At 40.3% G+C, this 14,145-nt stretch overlaps 1 protein-coding gene across 4 annotated transcripts in view; it reads left to right on the top strand.

The window, feature by feature from the left end:
- grid1a (glutamate receptor, ionotropic, delta 1a) overlaps positions 1 to 14,145 on the top strand; it is a 282,852-nt gene that overhangs the window by 245,069 nt on the left and 23,638 nt on the right. For all 4 annotated transcript variants that reach the window (XM_084097715.1, XM_084097713.1, XM_084097716.1 and 1 more), the window contains exon 9: positions 12,082 to 12,183. In XM_084097715.1, the coding sequence (XP_083953841.1) occupies positions 12,082 to 12,183 (102 nt within the window). The remainder of the gene's footprint in view (positions 1 to 12,081; positions 12,184 to 14,145) is intronic.

The following is a 14,145-nucleotide window of genomic DNA, read 5'->3' on the forward strand; positions in this document are numbered from 1 at the left end:
TATAAGGATTAATCTCTGTTTAATTTATACAGTGAAGACTATGCAGTGTTATTTTACATTTGATTTCTTTATTACATTTCTGTGCCTGAAAATTGTAAATTTTCACTGGTATCTGAAATGTTGGTATCATAACTACCTGTTTTTGCACCAACATTTTCATGGCTGGTAAAAAAAAATATTTATGGCCAGTAAATTTTCTTAAGTCACAGGTGTCAGGATGTACACTCGGATAACAAGGTTTAGAAGGATTCAGAATAACTTTTTATTGAAGCTCTCGTTGGACAGCAGGTAAATTTAGGTGCACAAACAGGTACGGTGAGAATAACATTGATGAATGATCGTCTTTTCTCTTGCAGATAGCGGCAGGCTTGAATGTGGCACGAAACACAATCCGAGGAACACAGAGCACGGACACCAATGAGAACACGGGATCTCAGGATGAGGAAACAGGTAAGTATCACGAGGAGGTACTGTGGAAACAGACTGAAACAGTTCGGGAACAATGGTCTGAAATACACAGAGCGCAAGTTAGTGGGTCTTTCCTAGTTCAAGGTTCGACAGGGACTGGAGGTGAGGTGTGTTCCTTTTTAGTGCTCAGTGATTGCTGGGATTGATGACAGGTGCAGGTGATTAATATTCGGGTGAGTGTGATCTTTGTGTTGTGGATGTGAATGAGCCTGATTGATTCCTGACATTACCCCCTCCTCCAGGGTCCACGCCAGCGGACCGAGGACCCCGACGTCGTGGTGGTCTGCTTCGAGGTCGTGGAGCTGGTCGATGTGGATGCTGTTGGTGGAATTCAGTGAGAAGAGCCGGGTCTAGGATATCGTCTCGAGGAAACCAAGATCTTTCTTCTGGCCCATAACCTTCCCAATCGACAAGGTATTCTAAACCACCCCGACCCCGACGTCGGGAGTCCAGGATTTCATGGACGGAGTAGATGGGATCTTCTTCGATGGTAGGTATGGGAGGTGTGTGGTCAGGATCAGGCTCTGTGGAGGTAGGAAGAACAGAAGGATAGTGAGGTTTCAGGAGTGACACATGGAACACTGGGTGAATCTTGAATTGAGGAGGGAGGTGGAGCCTATATGTGACTGGATTGACTTGATGGAGAATTTTGAAGGGTCCGATATATCGTGGGCTTAATTTACGGCAAGGCTGGCGTAAACGGATGTCTCGTGTTGAGAGCCAGACAAGTTGACCAGGTTCAAACGTGGGCGTGTCATTTCGTCGTGCATCCGCAAATCTTTTGTGTCTGCGTATGGCCTGCTGGAGATGATGGTGGGCATCATTCCACACTCTTTCACTTTCTCGAAACCAGTAATTAACAGAAGGGACCTCGAAAGGCTCACCAGACCACGGAAACAGTGGTGGTTGGAAACCAAGGAAGCATTGGAAGGGAGTTAGTCCTGTGGTGGTCTGATGCAAGGAGTTTTGAGCGTATTCTGTCCAGGTGAGGAATTGATTCCATGTGTATTGACGATTTTGACAGAACGTACAGAGGAAACGATTTATCTCTTGAACCTTTCTTTCAGTCTGCCCATTAGCCTGAGGATGGTACCCCGATGTCAAGCTTATCGTTACTCCGAGAAGAGAAAAAAAACTTTCCAAACCCGTGAGATAAATTGGGGTCCTCGATCCGACACAATGTCCTCAGGGATGCCAAAATGACAAAAAACCTGGTTGAAGAGGCTCTCAGCTGTCTCAAGAGCTGTAGGAAGACCTGGCAAGGGGATCAGTTTACAGGCTTTGGAGAATCTGTAGACTATAATAAGAATGCATGTGTTGCCTCCTGATGGTGGTAATGCCAAGATGTGACCATGGCCGTTGAGGAATGGGTAGAGGTACTAGTTTCCCTGAAGGTAAGTAATGTGGAATCTTCGATACAGCGCAAACTTGACATCCCTGGACGAAATGTTGCACTTCCTCTCTCATGCCCGGCCACCAATATCGTTGTTGTAAGTTTGTGTTGCTCCGGGATGCCCCGTACCAACTGACGAATGAGCGGATTCGATGAGAGGTAGGCGATATTCGTTTGGAACGTACGTGAGGGTGTCAGGGCATTCCGGTGGTGTAGGTTCTTGTCCCGTAGTTTCTTGGATCTGATCATCAATGTCCCATATAATAGGGTTAACAAAAACTGTAGCGGGCAGGACTGGTTCGGGTTCGTCAACAGTGTCTGGAAAGGCATGGAGTCTGGACAAGGCATCTGCACGGATGTTCTTGGTTCCTGGACGATAGGAAATCTGGAAGTGGAACCGAGTGAAGAATAAGGCCCAACGGGCTTGACGTGGGTTTAGTCTTTTGGCTTCTTTGAGATATTGTAGATTCTTATGATCAGTAAGTACCATGAATGGATGTTGCGCCCCTTCGAGCCAATGTCTCCACTCCTCCAGAGCCAGCTTAATGGCGAGGAGTTCCCGATTACCTACATCATAGTTCTGTTCAGCTGGTGACAACTTCTTTGAAAAGAAGGCACAGGGAAGAGGTTTATGGACATTCTCCTGGTGCTGAGATAGTATGGCACCTACTCCAATCGTGGAGGCATCGACTTCAACAATGAAGGTGAGATCTGGGTTAGGATGACGTAGAAGAGGAGCAGTGATGAATTTGTTTTTCAAAGTTTGGAAGTCGTGATCTGCTTCAGGATTCCAGGCCAGGGACTTCGGTTTCCCTTTCAGAAGAGAGGTAAGTGAAGAAGTTATGGTACTGTAGTTGTTAATAAATCTGCGATAGAAATTTGCGAAGCCAAGGAATCGTTGGAGTTCTTTTACTGTTTGTGGAGTGGGCCATGAAGTGACTGCGGCAACCTTTCCATCGTCCATCTGTACTCCTTGCTTACTCACGATATACCCGAGGAAGGTAACTGATTCTTGATGGAAAATGCACTTCTCTGCTTTCAGGAAGAGAGAATGATCTCGTAATCGTTGGAGAACTCTGGAGACATGTCGTCGATGTGCAGATTCGTCTTGGGAGAATATTAGAATGTCATCGATATACACAATCACAAATTTGTTGAGGAAATCACGGAGTACCTCGTTCATGAAATCTTGAAACACAGAAGGGGCGTTGACCAGTCCATACGGCATAACGAGGTACTCATAGTGACCTGAGGGGGTGATAAATGCAGTTTTCCACTTGTCCCCCTCTCGTATCCGAATGAGATTATACGCACTCCTGAGGTCTAGTTTGGTGAAGATACTAGCACCTCGTAGTTGTTTGAGTGATGTGGGTACGAGAGGAAGTGGGTACCGAAACTTTGTGGTGATCTTGTTAAGAGCTCGGTAATCGATGCAAGGTCTTAGACCCCCGTCTTTCTTTGCCACGAAGAAGAAACTAGATGCTGCTGGAGAAGTCGATGGACGTATGTACCCATGATTTAAGGCTTCTTGTATATATTCTTCTATGGCTCGTTGTTCTGGGACGGAGAGCGAATAGATGTGACCGCGGGGCACCGATTTACCAGGTTCCAAGTCAATCGTGCAATCCCATGGTCTGTGTGGAGGAAGATGAGAGGCTTTCTCAGGACTAAACACGTCTGCAAAGGAAGCATAACAGGGGGGAATTTCTGTGGACTGTTTTTCTCGAGGGCTGCAATGTCACTGCAATGGAGATAGTCTTTGGCGAAGAAGGGACAGGTCTTGGAAGTTTTGGGAATCAAGTAGAGAAACAGGTAGAACCCCAGCGCAGAATCTCCCCATTATTCCATGAAACCTCGGGATTATGCTGGATGAGCCAGGGTCTGCCAAGAATGATCGCGGAAGTGGAATTTTCTGACACCAAAGGAGTGAATGATTCTTCGTGCAAACAGCCTACTCTTAATGTGATTGGTTTTATTCTGTGTTTCACATACCCAGGATTCAAGGCTTTTTCGGTCACTGTTTTGGCTGTGAACGGGGTTGGGGATTGAGTTTTGCGTCTGGTTCTTTCTGATGGAGAAAGACGGGTATGGTCAACTTGCATAGGCTCAACCACAGGCTCAAATCCACAGTGATCAGGGTTCTCAGTAGGTCTGGATGAGAAAGCATATTTGGTGATGTTGGTGATGATCAGGATAATAATTTTGAACTCGACGGGAGACTCGGATAGATTGTTGAATAAACTTTTCAAGGCCCATGACGTCATCATAAATTGCGAGCTGTAATCTGAGGGCTGGATTCAATCCTTGACGGTAAGTAGTGATGAGTGCTCTCTCGTTCCATCCACTCGCAACGGCAAGGGTTCTAAACTTCAACACATAGTCTGTAATAGACATTCGGCCTTGTTGGAGGTGATATAACTGTTCACAAATTGATGAGTCACCTATGGAACAGCCAAATACTACTTTGAAGTGCACTATGAAATTCTGAAGAGAATCGGTAACCGGTCCTGTCTGATTCCACATGGTCTCTGCCCATTGAAGTGCTCGGCCAGATAGAAGTGAAATGATGAAGGAGATCTTTGAACGTTCAGTAGGGAAATGATAAGGTTGTACCTCTAGAGCGAGAGAGCATTGAAGAAGAAATCCATTGCAATCTTCTTCCCGGCCAGAGAAGGGCGCTGGTTTCACCATCGGACTGGAAATACACAGCGGGGGAGAAGCGACAGATGCGGAAGTGGGGATCGCTGCCACTCCGTGCTCAGCAGACTCGAGCGGAGGAATTCCAGCTGGATCGGGTTGTACTGAATCCATAGCTGTTGAGGTCGAACCTTCTGTCAGGATGTACACTCAGATAACAAGGTTTAGAAAGATTCAGAATAACTTTTTATTGAAGCTCTCGTTGGACAGCAGGTAAATTTAGGTGCACAAACAGGTACGGTGAGAATAACATTGATGAATGATCGTCTTTTCTCTTGCAGATAGCGGCAGGCTTGAATGTGGCACAAAACACAATCCGAGGAACACAGAGCACGGACACCAAGGAGAACACGGGATCTCAGGACGAGGAAACAGGTAAGTATCACGAGGATGTGCTGTGGAAACAGACTGAAACAGTTCGGGAACAATGGTCTGAAATACACAGAGCGCAAGTTAGTGGGTCTTTCCTAGTTCAAGGTTCGACAGGGACTGTAGGTGAGGTGTGTTCCTTTGTAGTGCTCAGTGATTGCTGGGATTGATGGCAGGTGCAGGTGATTAGTATTCGGGTGAGTGTCATCTTTGTGTTGTGGATGTGAATGAGCCTGATTGATTCCTGACAACAGGCCACTGGCAGGAATGGCACAAAGTTAGTTTTAGGCCCTGAGCACATGTAATATGCAGATTGATTCACAGGCTTTTGACAAAAACAGAAACTAATGGCTAGTCTTGATGAACATTTAATAATAGGTTCAAACAATAGGTTATACCTATTCAATAATATGTTATACATACATGTCTTTCCTCAGCCGATCAGATTTGACTTCCTTTGTCTTTCCTGCCCTAATGAAATCCAGTTCAGGCATACACTACTGTTCAAAAGCTTGTGGTCAGTAAGATTTTTTTTAAGAGATAGATTTTTTTTTTTTCAGCAAGGATGCATTAAATTGATCAGAAATAAATAGCATTTAAAGTATATTAAAGAATAAAACAGTTATTTTAAATTGTAATAATATTTTGGATCAAAACTAAAATGATTATTTTTCTTGATAAAAAAAATTGTAACAACATTTTTACAAATTCTACGAGCGATTCTGTAAGCTTATGTCCACTGAAGTTTGACTATAGTTAGTTTTTCTTGTCAAAAGATAATCAAGTCTGTATAAGTGATAGTAGTAACATAGTTTTAGTTCTTTATATCTATATTGACAAAAAGCTGCTGATACAGTTTCAGTTTAAATAGATCTCATAGTAAATAGTGAAGAATATTAAGAATTTGTATATTTTAAACATTTTGTATATTTTATATATATATATACAGTGAGGAAAATAAGTATTTGAACACCCTGCTATTTTGCAAGTTCTCCCACTTAGAAATCATGGAGGGGTCTGAAATTGTCATCGTAGGTGCATGTCCACTGTGAGAGACATAATCTAAAAAAAAAAATCCAGAAATCACAATGTATGATTTTTTTAACTATTTATTTGTATGATACAGCTGCAAATAAGTATTTGAACACCTGAGAAAATCAATGTTAATATTTGGTACAGTAGCCTTTGTTTGCAATTACAGAGGTCAAACGTTTCCTGTAGTTTTTCACCAGGTTTGCACACACTGCAGGAGGGATTTTTGCCCACTCCTCCACACAGATCTTCTCTAGATCAGTCAGGTTTCTGGGCTATCGCTGAGAAACACGGAGTTTGAGCTCCCTCCAAAGATTCTCTATTGGGTTTAGGTCTGGAGACTGGCTAGGCCACGCCAGAACCTTGATATGCTTCTTACAGAGCCACTCCTTGGTTATCCTGGCTGTGTGCTTCAGGTCATTGTCATGTTGGAAGACCCAGCCTCGACCCATCTTCAATGCTCTAACTGAGGGAAGGAGGTTGTTCCCCAAAATCTTGCAATACATGGCCCCGGTCATCCTCTCCTTAATACAGTGCAGTCGCCCTGTCCCATGTGCAGAAAAACACCCCCAAAGCATGATGCTACCACCCCCATGCTTCACAGTAGGGATGGTGTTCTTGGGATGGTACTCATCATTCTTCTTCCTCCAAACACGTTTAGTGGAATTATGACCAAAAAGTTCTATTTTGGTCTCATCTGACCACATGACTTCCTCCCATGACTCCTCTGGATCATCCAAATGGTCATTGGCAAACTTAAGACGGGCCTTGACATGTGCTGGTTTAAGCAGGGGAACCTTCCGTGCCATGCATGATTTCAAACCATGACGTCTTAGTGTATTACCAACAGTAACCTTGGAAACGGTGGTCCCAGCTCTTTTCAGGTCATTGACCAGCTCCTCCCGTGTAGTTCTGGGCTGATTTCTCACCTTTCTTAGGATCATTGAGACCCCACGAGGTGAGATCTTGCATGGAGCCCCAGTCCGAGGGAGACTGACAGTCATGTTTAGCTTCTTCCATTTTCTAATGATTGCTCCAACAGTGGACCTTTTTTCACCAAGCTGCTTGGCAATTTCCCCGTAGCCCTTTCCAGCCTTGTGGAGGTGTACAATTTTGTCTCTAGTGTCTTTGGACAGCTCTTTGGTCTTGGCCATGTTAGTAGTTGGATTCTTACTGATTGTATGGGGTGGACAGGTGTCTTTATGCAGCTAACGACCTCAAACAGGTGCATGTAATTTAGGATAATAAATGGAGTGGAGGTGGACATTTTAAAGGCAGACTAACAGGTCTTTGAGGGTCAGAATTCTAGCTGATAGACAGGTGTTCAAATACTTATTTGCAGCTGTATCATACAAATAAATAGTTAAAAAAATATATATTGTGATTTCTGGATTATTATTTTTTTAGATTATGTCTCTCACAGTGGACATGCACCTACGATGACAATTTCAGACCCCTCCATGATTTCCAAGTGGGAGAACTTGCAAAATAGCAGGGTGTTCAAATACTTATTTTCCTCACTGTATATGTATATATATATATATATATATATATATATATATATATAGATATAGATATAGATATAGATATATATATATATATATATATATATATATATATAGATATATATAGATATATATAGATATATATAGATATATAGATATATATAGATATATAGATATATATATATATATATATATATATATTATTGTTGTTTAAAATATAGAAATTCTTACATATATATGTAAGATACATATATATAATTATTACGTATGTATATATATATCATAATCTGTTCAAATTGGCTCAGTGAGTTGTATAAAAAAAGCATTACATTTGTGACAGATGTCTTTTTTTGTGTGTGAGTATTTTGATAGTGTGAAAGTGTGATAATGCAGAGAAGAGGTGAATTTATCACTCATGAGAGTCTCATTTGATTTGATGAATAGTAATGAGTTTCTCTCACAGACTCAATAAAGAGGCCAAAAGACATCCCGCTCTCTCTCTTTCACTTACCAATCACAGAAACAGTAGCTTACAGAATCATAAAAAGTCAATTGCTTCACAATACGAAAAGAAATGTCAGCTTCATCTTTGCACCTTAAGAACACCTCTCTCTTTTTCTCTCTCTCCCTCTCCAGTGCTCTGCACGACTCTGTCTCTCATACTGTTTCTTATGGTATTGTTTGTGTGCAATCCTCTCTCTCTGGCTCTTTGTTCCTCTGCCTCTTTTCCCATGTGCTCTCAAGTAGAGACATCAGCTATAGAAGTTACATACAATAAAGGCTGTGAACTCTTGCCACAAAGACCTTTAGTCTTGACAAAATGTTCATGTCTTCACAGGCGAGATTCTTGTTGGCTTGTAGCACTAATATCAGGAACAAGAGATGAAAAGAACGAGAGGCTAGAAAACGGCACAAACCAGCTGAGCGTCTGCCAGAACAAAGAGGCTGACACAACACTCAGCAAAGACAAAATACAGTCAGAGATGTATTATGTAAATGCTGGAAAAAGGACTACTGAAGCCCTGACTTCCGACTGGCGTCTGTAAACAGGAAGCTTCATTCATATTGGTGAATCACTACTATAGGAGGGGTTTTGTAACTGTTAATGGGCTTTCTGTCAAAGTAAATACTGGGTACTATGACACTACTCATCTATTTTGATTATTTGCTGCTCTAATTAAATTAATAGTTAACTTAATAATGACAGATATTTTGTTTTCTCAACTTTGTGTCATTCCTATATTAGCCAAAATTCTACAAAATGTCTCACATCATGTCATGCAGGTTTTAAATAACATGAGAGTGAGTAAATAATGACAGAAACTTAATTTTGGGGGTAACTGTTCCATTAAGAGAGACACGACACTGAATTTGATTCTACACACACTTGCAGATGATAGGGACCTCTTTTGTGCTGTGGGATAGATCTGGCTTTCATGTGTTCACTGACAGAACATCTCCAGTGGACAAGCCACATTGCTCTCTCATTTCTGTCAATACCCACCTACATGATTAACTATTTAAAAGCACAGGCAAAAACTAAAAGAGAAAATTTTGTGGGAAACATACGAAATAAAGAAGAAATGACACTGTCAGCTTCACCTGGGAAAACAGAGCAGACAGAGAAGATGGAGGAATTCTTTCAGCTTACTGAAGTGTGTATGGCAGAAGAGATCTCATACTTACAGCTCTCTGAAGGCAGCTGAACAACTATGATTCTGATTCAACTTCAGTCCAAAGTAAGACTACAACTTACTCAATTCACAAATAAATCTAAACATAGTCTGGCAAAATATCTTCAATTTAAAAAAACAACAATGAAAACTGTCATAATCCCACGCCGTGGAGCCAAATTGGCGGCCAGTGAGCCCAGACACACGATTGCGAATATGATTGTTTTTTCACAACAGTTCAATAGACAAGAAGTTAAAATTAAGTGACTTACATTTTAGACACAATATTACCAATTACTTTGTCTATTTTTGCTCCATCAATAAGAAAGAGATCCAGCGTTGAACCACTGTTGCATGTATTATAGCAGTGTCATTCCTGAAAGTGTTTGAACGAATCCCCTAAATGAATGATTCAATGACTCAGTGACATTTTTCAATGAATCGCTTGAGTGAGTGATTCAATGGCTCACTCGTAAAGATATTCGCTTGGTTTGTTCCTGAATAAATAAAGCGTTTTGTGTAAATTATTCAAATTAACCTCTCATAAAGACACTTGCCTCTTATCACGACCTATGGGTGTAACCTGCAGTAAGAGACACTGAAAAATCCCCACTGCTAATGCACTAAACAAAGAGAAAATGCTAAAACTATTTAATAAAATAAGCACTGCGTGATTTCAAAATCCTAGCATGTTATCATATCTTTGTTTTTCTTTCTTTCTTTCTTTCTTTTATTTTTTATTTTTTATTTGATCATATTAAATAGATATATCTTGCTCATAAAGTTTTCTGAACTGAATCCTTTCACGGATGAGGTAGGTGCTATTATTGTGAGAGGGATTGTGTATGGGGCGCTACAGTGAAGACAAATGACACGTGTCATCAGGGCAGATGCTAAAGCCTCTGTCATCCTGTCACTCACAGAGGGGAGGTTTGGGGGGTCAAATGCTGGCCAGACAAGAGCCAAGGATGATTTCAGAGTCAGAGATTCTTCTTTTCAAGATGTTGGTGCAGTGGCCTGCCCAATCCGTCACAGCGGAATGGATCTGGTGGGATATTGGGATTATGATGAATGGCTCAAAATATGATGAAGATAGATACATCACGGCTTTCATCTTGAAGTGAGGCACTGTTTTTCAGAAGCGCTGTCATTGCTTGTGGAGGGAGAATATAAGCAGTTTCCTATTGTCATTTCCACACTCAGGCCCTGTTATACCTGGTATTAAGATGCGTTTCTGTCGATCAGATCACATGTGGACAACGCTAAATACAGGTGTAAACGGTGTCTAAAACATTTTGATCCTGTCCACTTTCAACCACTTGCAGAGGTAGTCGAAAAAGCTTTCGACCGGATTGCTTTCGTGGTGTTGATGCTCATGTGGTTGAATGCGTTTGAAAGCGTCAGCCACATAAGACCATCTACTCTCCGCCTACTGACATAATGCATAAACATAATGGGAAGTGCGCTAGCCAGACGAGATTTAAACTTTGTCGACTGAAGACCCAAGTTTGGTTTGAAGACTAAAATCATACTAAGCACAATGTTCTCTCACCACACCTGATTTCTAACATGCACTCACAGCGTTCAGAGTGGTCTTCCAGCTATCAGAGCAGAAATGAAAACTGCTGCTCTCCGTATGTAAATTGCACAAGCCTATTTCATCCATTAGATTGAAAGATCTGAAAAAGCCCATACATCTACACGCCCATAGACCCTCCCCTTGAAGAAATCTGGAGAGATAATACCTACAAAGCTGTAAATAGTGTTTGTTCGTGGATTAATATAGAGATACTGAAATAGAATTCTTACAGAAATGTATGATAAAAAGATTGTTGTACATGTTCTGTATTGTATTTAGCCTATGTGCATATTCAGTAATTAACTTATAGTAAGTGGATTTCATTAAGAGAGGTGGAAACATAGGAGAGGAGAAAGTGTGCCACATGTCAAATAGCTGCCCACAAGGCTATGGCTCCAACAACATCATCATAATGTCATCATATTGATTAATTTATTTATTTTTATATCTATTTGAATACTTTGTGACTTAAAGCAACACTAAATAACTTTTTTTTACCTTAAATTAATCGTTTAAAATAAAATAGTTTCAGTGGTTCATCAAGTCGTAACAGGGTGAAAGGCACTTCTGCATTTGCTTTGCAGCCCTATATCTGCTATAACCGCACTATGCAAGTTTGCCAAACCGGGTCGCGTTTCTGTAGTTCGAATGAGACATAAGAAACTACAAATTTGACTTGCTTTACGGCAAGCATTACAATAGTCATTATTTAGTTTTTCTTTCGTTTCTGATGTCACAATACATCATACTTTCATGAAATCATGCAACATACTCTACCTTGTCTGTGGACATCATTAATTCCAAAGCCGGTGCTGGACAAACAGCGAGCGTGTGTGCGACAGTAGGCTGTGGGTGGCTAAATTATTTACGACAGCGGTAATGGACAATTCCGCTTCCAACCTGTAGGGCGACCGAAGAGGAAAAGTTCTTTAGTGTTGCTTTAAAGCAGGATTATGTGCATTTCAGCAACAAAAACCTAAAACTTAATCATATCTAAAACAGATATGTGTATGTGCGCACTTGGGTCTGTGTTTCATATTAGTTTTAAAAGAGAAGTGGAAAATGTGACAGCTGCTGCCTAGGTGACCACCTCTCACACTTATATGACCGTTTTCACCTGGACGTGTGACAAAAGCACAAATAGCCAAACCCCTGTGATGAATCCTGAAAGAGCTGCTGATTTCTGCTCAGTGGTGAGAGGTCTATCATAGACAAATAAGTGTTTGGGGACAATAACTCATGTAAGGTCATCCCTGGCTTTCAGCAACTGTTCAGTTTTTTCTCTCTATCTCCCTTTTCTTTGCAATCATTTCTGCCATCTCAAACTTGATCAAAGCTCAATCACAATCTCTCGCTGTCTTCCAGCTGGCGACGTGGGACTCTGACCGTGGGCTGAACGGCAGTCTGAGAGAGAACCGGGCCGAGCATGGCATGCAGGGAGTTACTCTGAAAGTGGTGACCTTACTGGTGCGTATTCCAATGCATCTGATTCAGCTCCCTGTAGGTCCAGTCAATGCCTTGTTGATGTCAGGTTACTGTACAATCACTGTAAAATAAAAAGAATGACATAATTTTTATTCAGTAAGTAGGACTAGTTCCTGGAATAACATTCCTTTCAAGCAGTAATTTTCCCTCCACCTAAAATGAATAATTAATGAAAGAATGTTGTTTAAGGCACTAACCCCATTCCTAAGCTTACATCTGATTGTTAGATAGGAATGTAATTCCAGGGCCAGCGAGTATCATGAAAGAAAACACTTATTTTTTTCTGAGTTGCCATCACAAGCTGCATGAAATAACATACACCAGGACCAGAGTAGTCCAATTTATGAACAGAAATAAATATTTTTATTGAGAAAATAATATTTTTATGATATATGATGAGACAAAAAGACAAAAAAACAGAAAAAAAATTATTTTAGAAATATCATGAAAGAAAAGTTTTTTTTTACGGAGTTGCCATCACAGGCTGCATGCAATAACATACACCAGGACCAGAGTAGTCTAATTCATGAACAAACGACTTTTAAATTGGTTATTTTTAGAGAATTAAAAACATATACTGCAACAAGAGTAGTTCCATTCATAAACGCATGATTCTTATGATCTGAATATTTTAATGAAACTTTCTATACTTTTATGAAAGATTATATCACAGTGTACTTGAGTTTATCATTTTATAATTTTTTACACATTGTTATAATTACAAGAAATGCAAATTTTAAAATATGCCCAAATGTATGAAGAAAAAATAATAATAATAAAATGCAATCGAAATCTGAATTGAGTTGAGTTGAGAACTCAAGTCAGGAAATGTATTGCTGTAAGATATCATGGATCACAATCACATTAATTTTTTTATGGCTGTCATAAACAGTATATGTTTCAACACAGTTATGCTGTGTGGTTTTTGTCTTTTTGTCTCATCAGACATCAGTACTTTAGTCATGCAGAGAAGGTTTTTGCCAGGGATTCCTTTGGGGTTTGATCTTTATTTATTCTCCAGTCTATCACTGTTGTGCTTTCCCTAAATACAATCACAGTTCACTAGCCTGAGCCTCAGATATTTCATCCATCTGCATTTGAGTGCACAGGGCCAGTTTCACAAACAGTGAGTCTTTTTTGGTGGTGATATGCCTTACTGCAAATTGCCCAGGTGAATTTAGAGATGTAATTTCTGTCTGATGAGGCATTGCACGCTTCCCTTGCCATGGTGTAATAGGTCAGCTGAAACACTTCATTTAGATTAACCTGAGACCAAAGGGTCCCATCTGTCACTGGTAAAAGTGTCACGTCAGCCTATGCTTTGAATGTGACAGAGAGCCAATCTGACCACAAGTCACGACCCGAACAGACGGATTCACTACGGAAATAAGGTTCGCAGTCAATATTAAATCTTTATTTGTAGAAATATGTCCAAACCTATTAGTCAGACTGCTCTCTGGCTTCCCCTTCAAATGAATAAATGATAAGATTCAATCTAAATCTGTCTGACACTAACGTCAAATAATGTCAGGTCAGCTTTTAGACCTATCCATTACTGCCAAGATGCTGTGATAGTGATATGTGAATTGTGAGCAAATAAGACTCGGAAATGCCATTGTTTGAAAACCTCTACAAATTAATCCTGTTGTATATACTGAGAATAAGATCAAACAAAAAGTGAGAGACTGTTCAAAAATTTGGGGTTAGTATGATTTAAAAAAAGAAAAGAAAAAAGAAGTCACTTTTGATTAATTTAATGAATTCTTGCTAAATAAAAGTGTGTGTGTGTATATATATATATATACTTTTATTCAGCAAGAATTAATTAAATTGGTCAAAAGTGACAGTAAAGACATTTATAATTCTGCAAAAGATTTATATTTAAAATAATGCTGTTCTTTTGAACTTTCTATGCACCAAAGACTCTTGAAAAACTCAATTAAG

Source organism: Abramis brama, assembly GCF_963993115.1.
Source record: "Abramis brama genome assembly, chromosome: 21".
Taxonomy (NCBI): Eukaryota; Metazoa; Chordata; class Actinopteri; order Cypriniformes; family Leuciscidae; genus Abramis; species Abramis brama.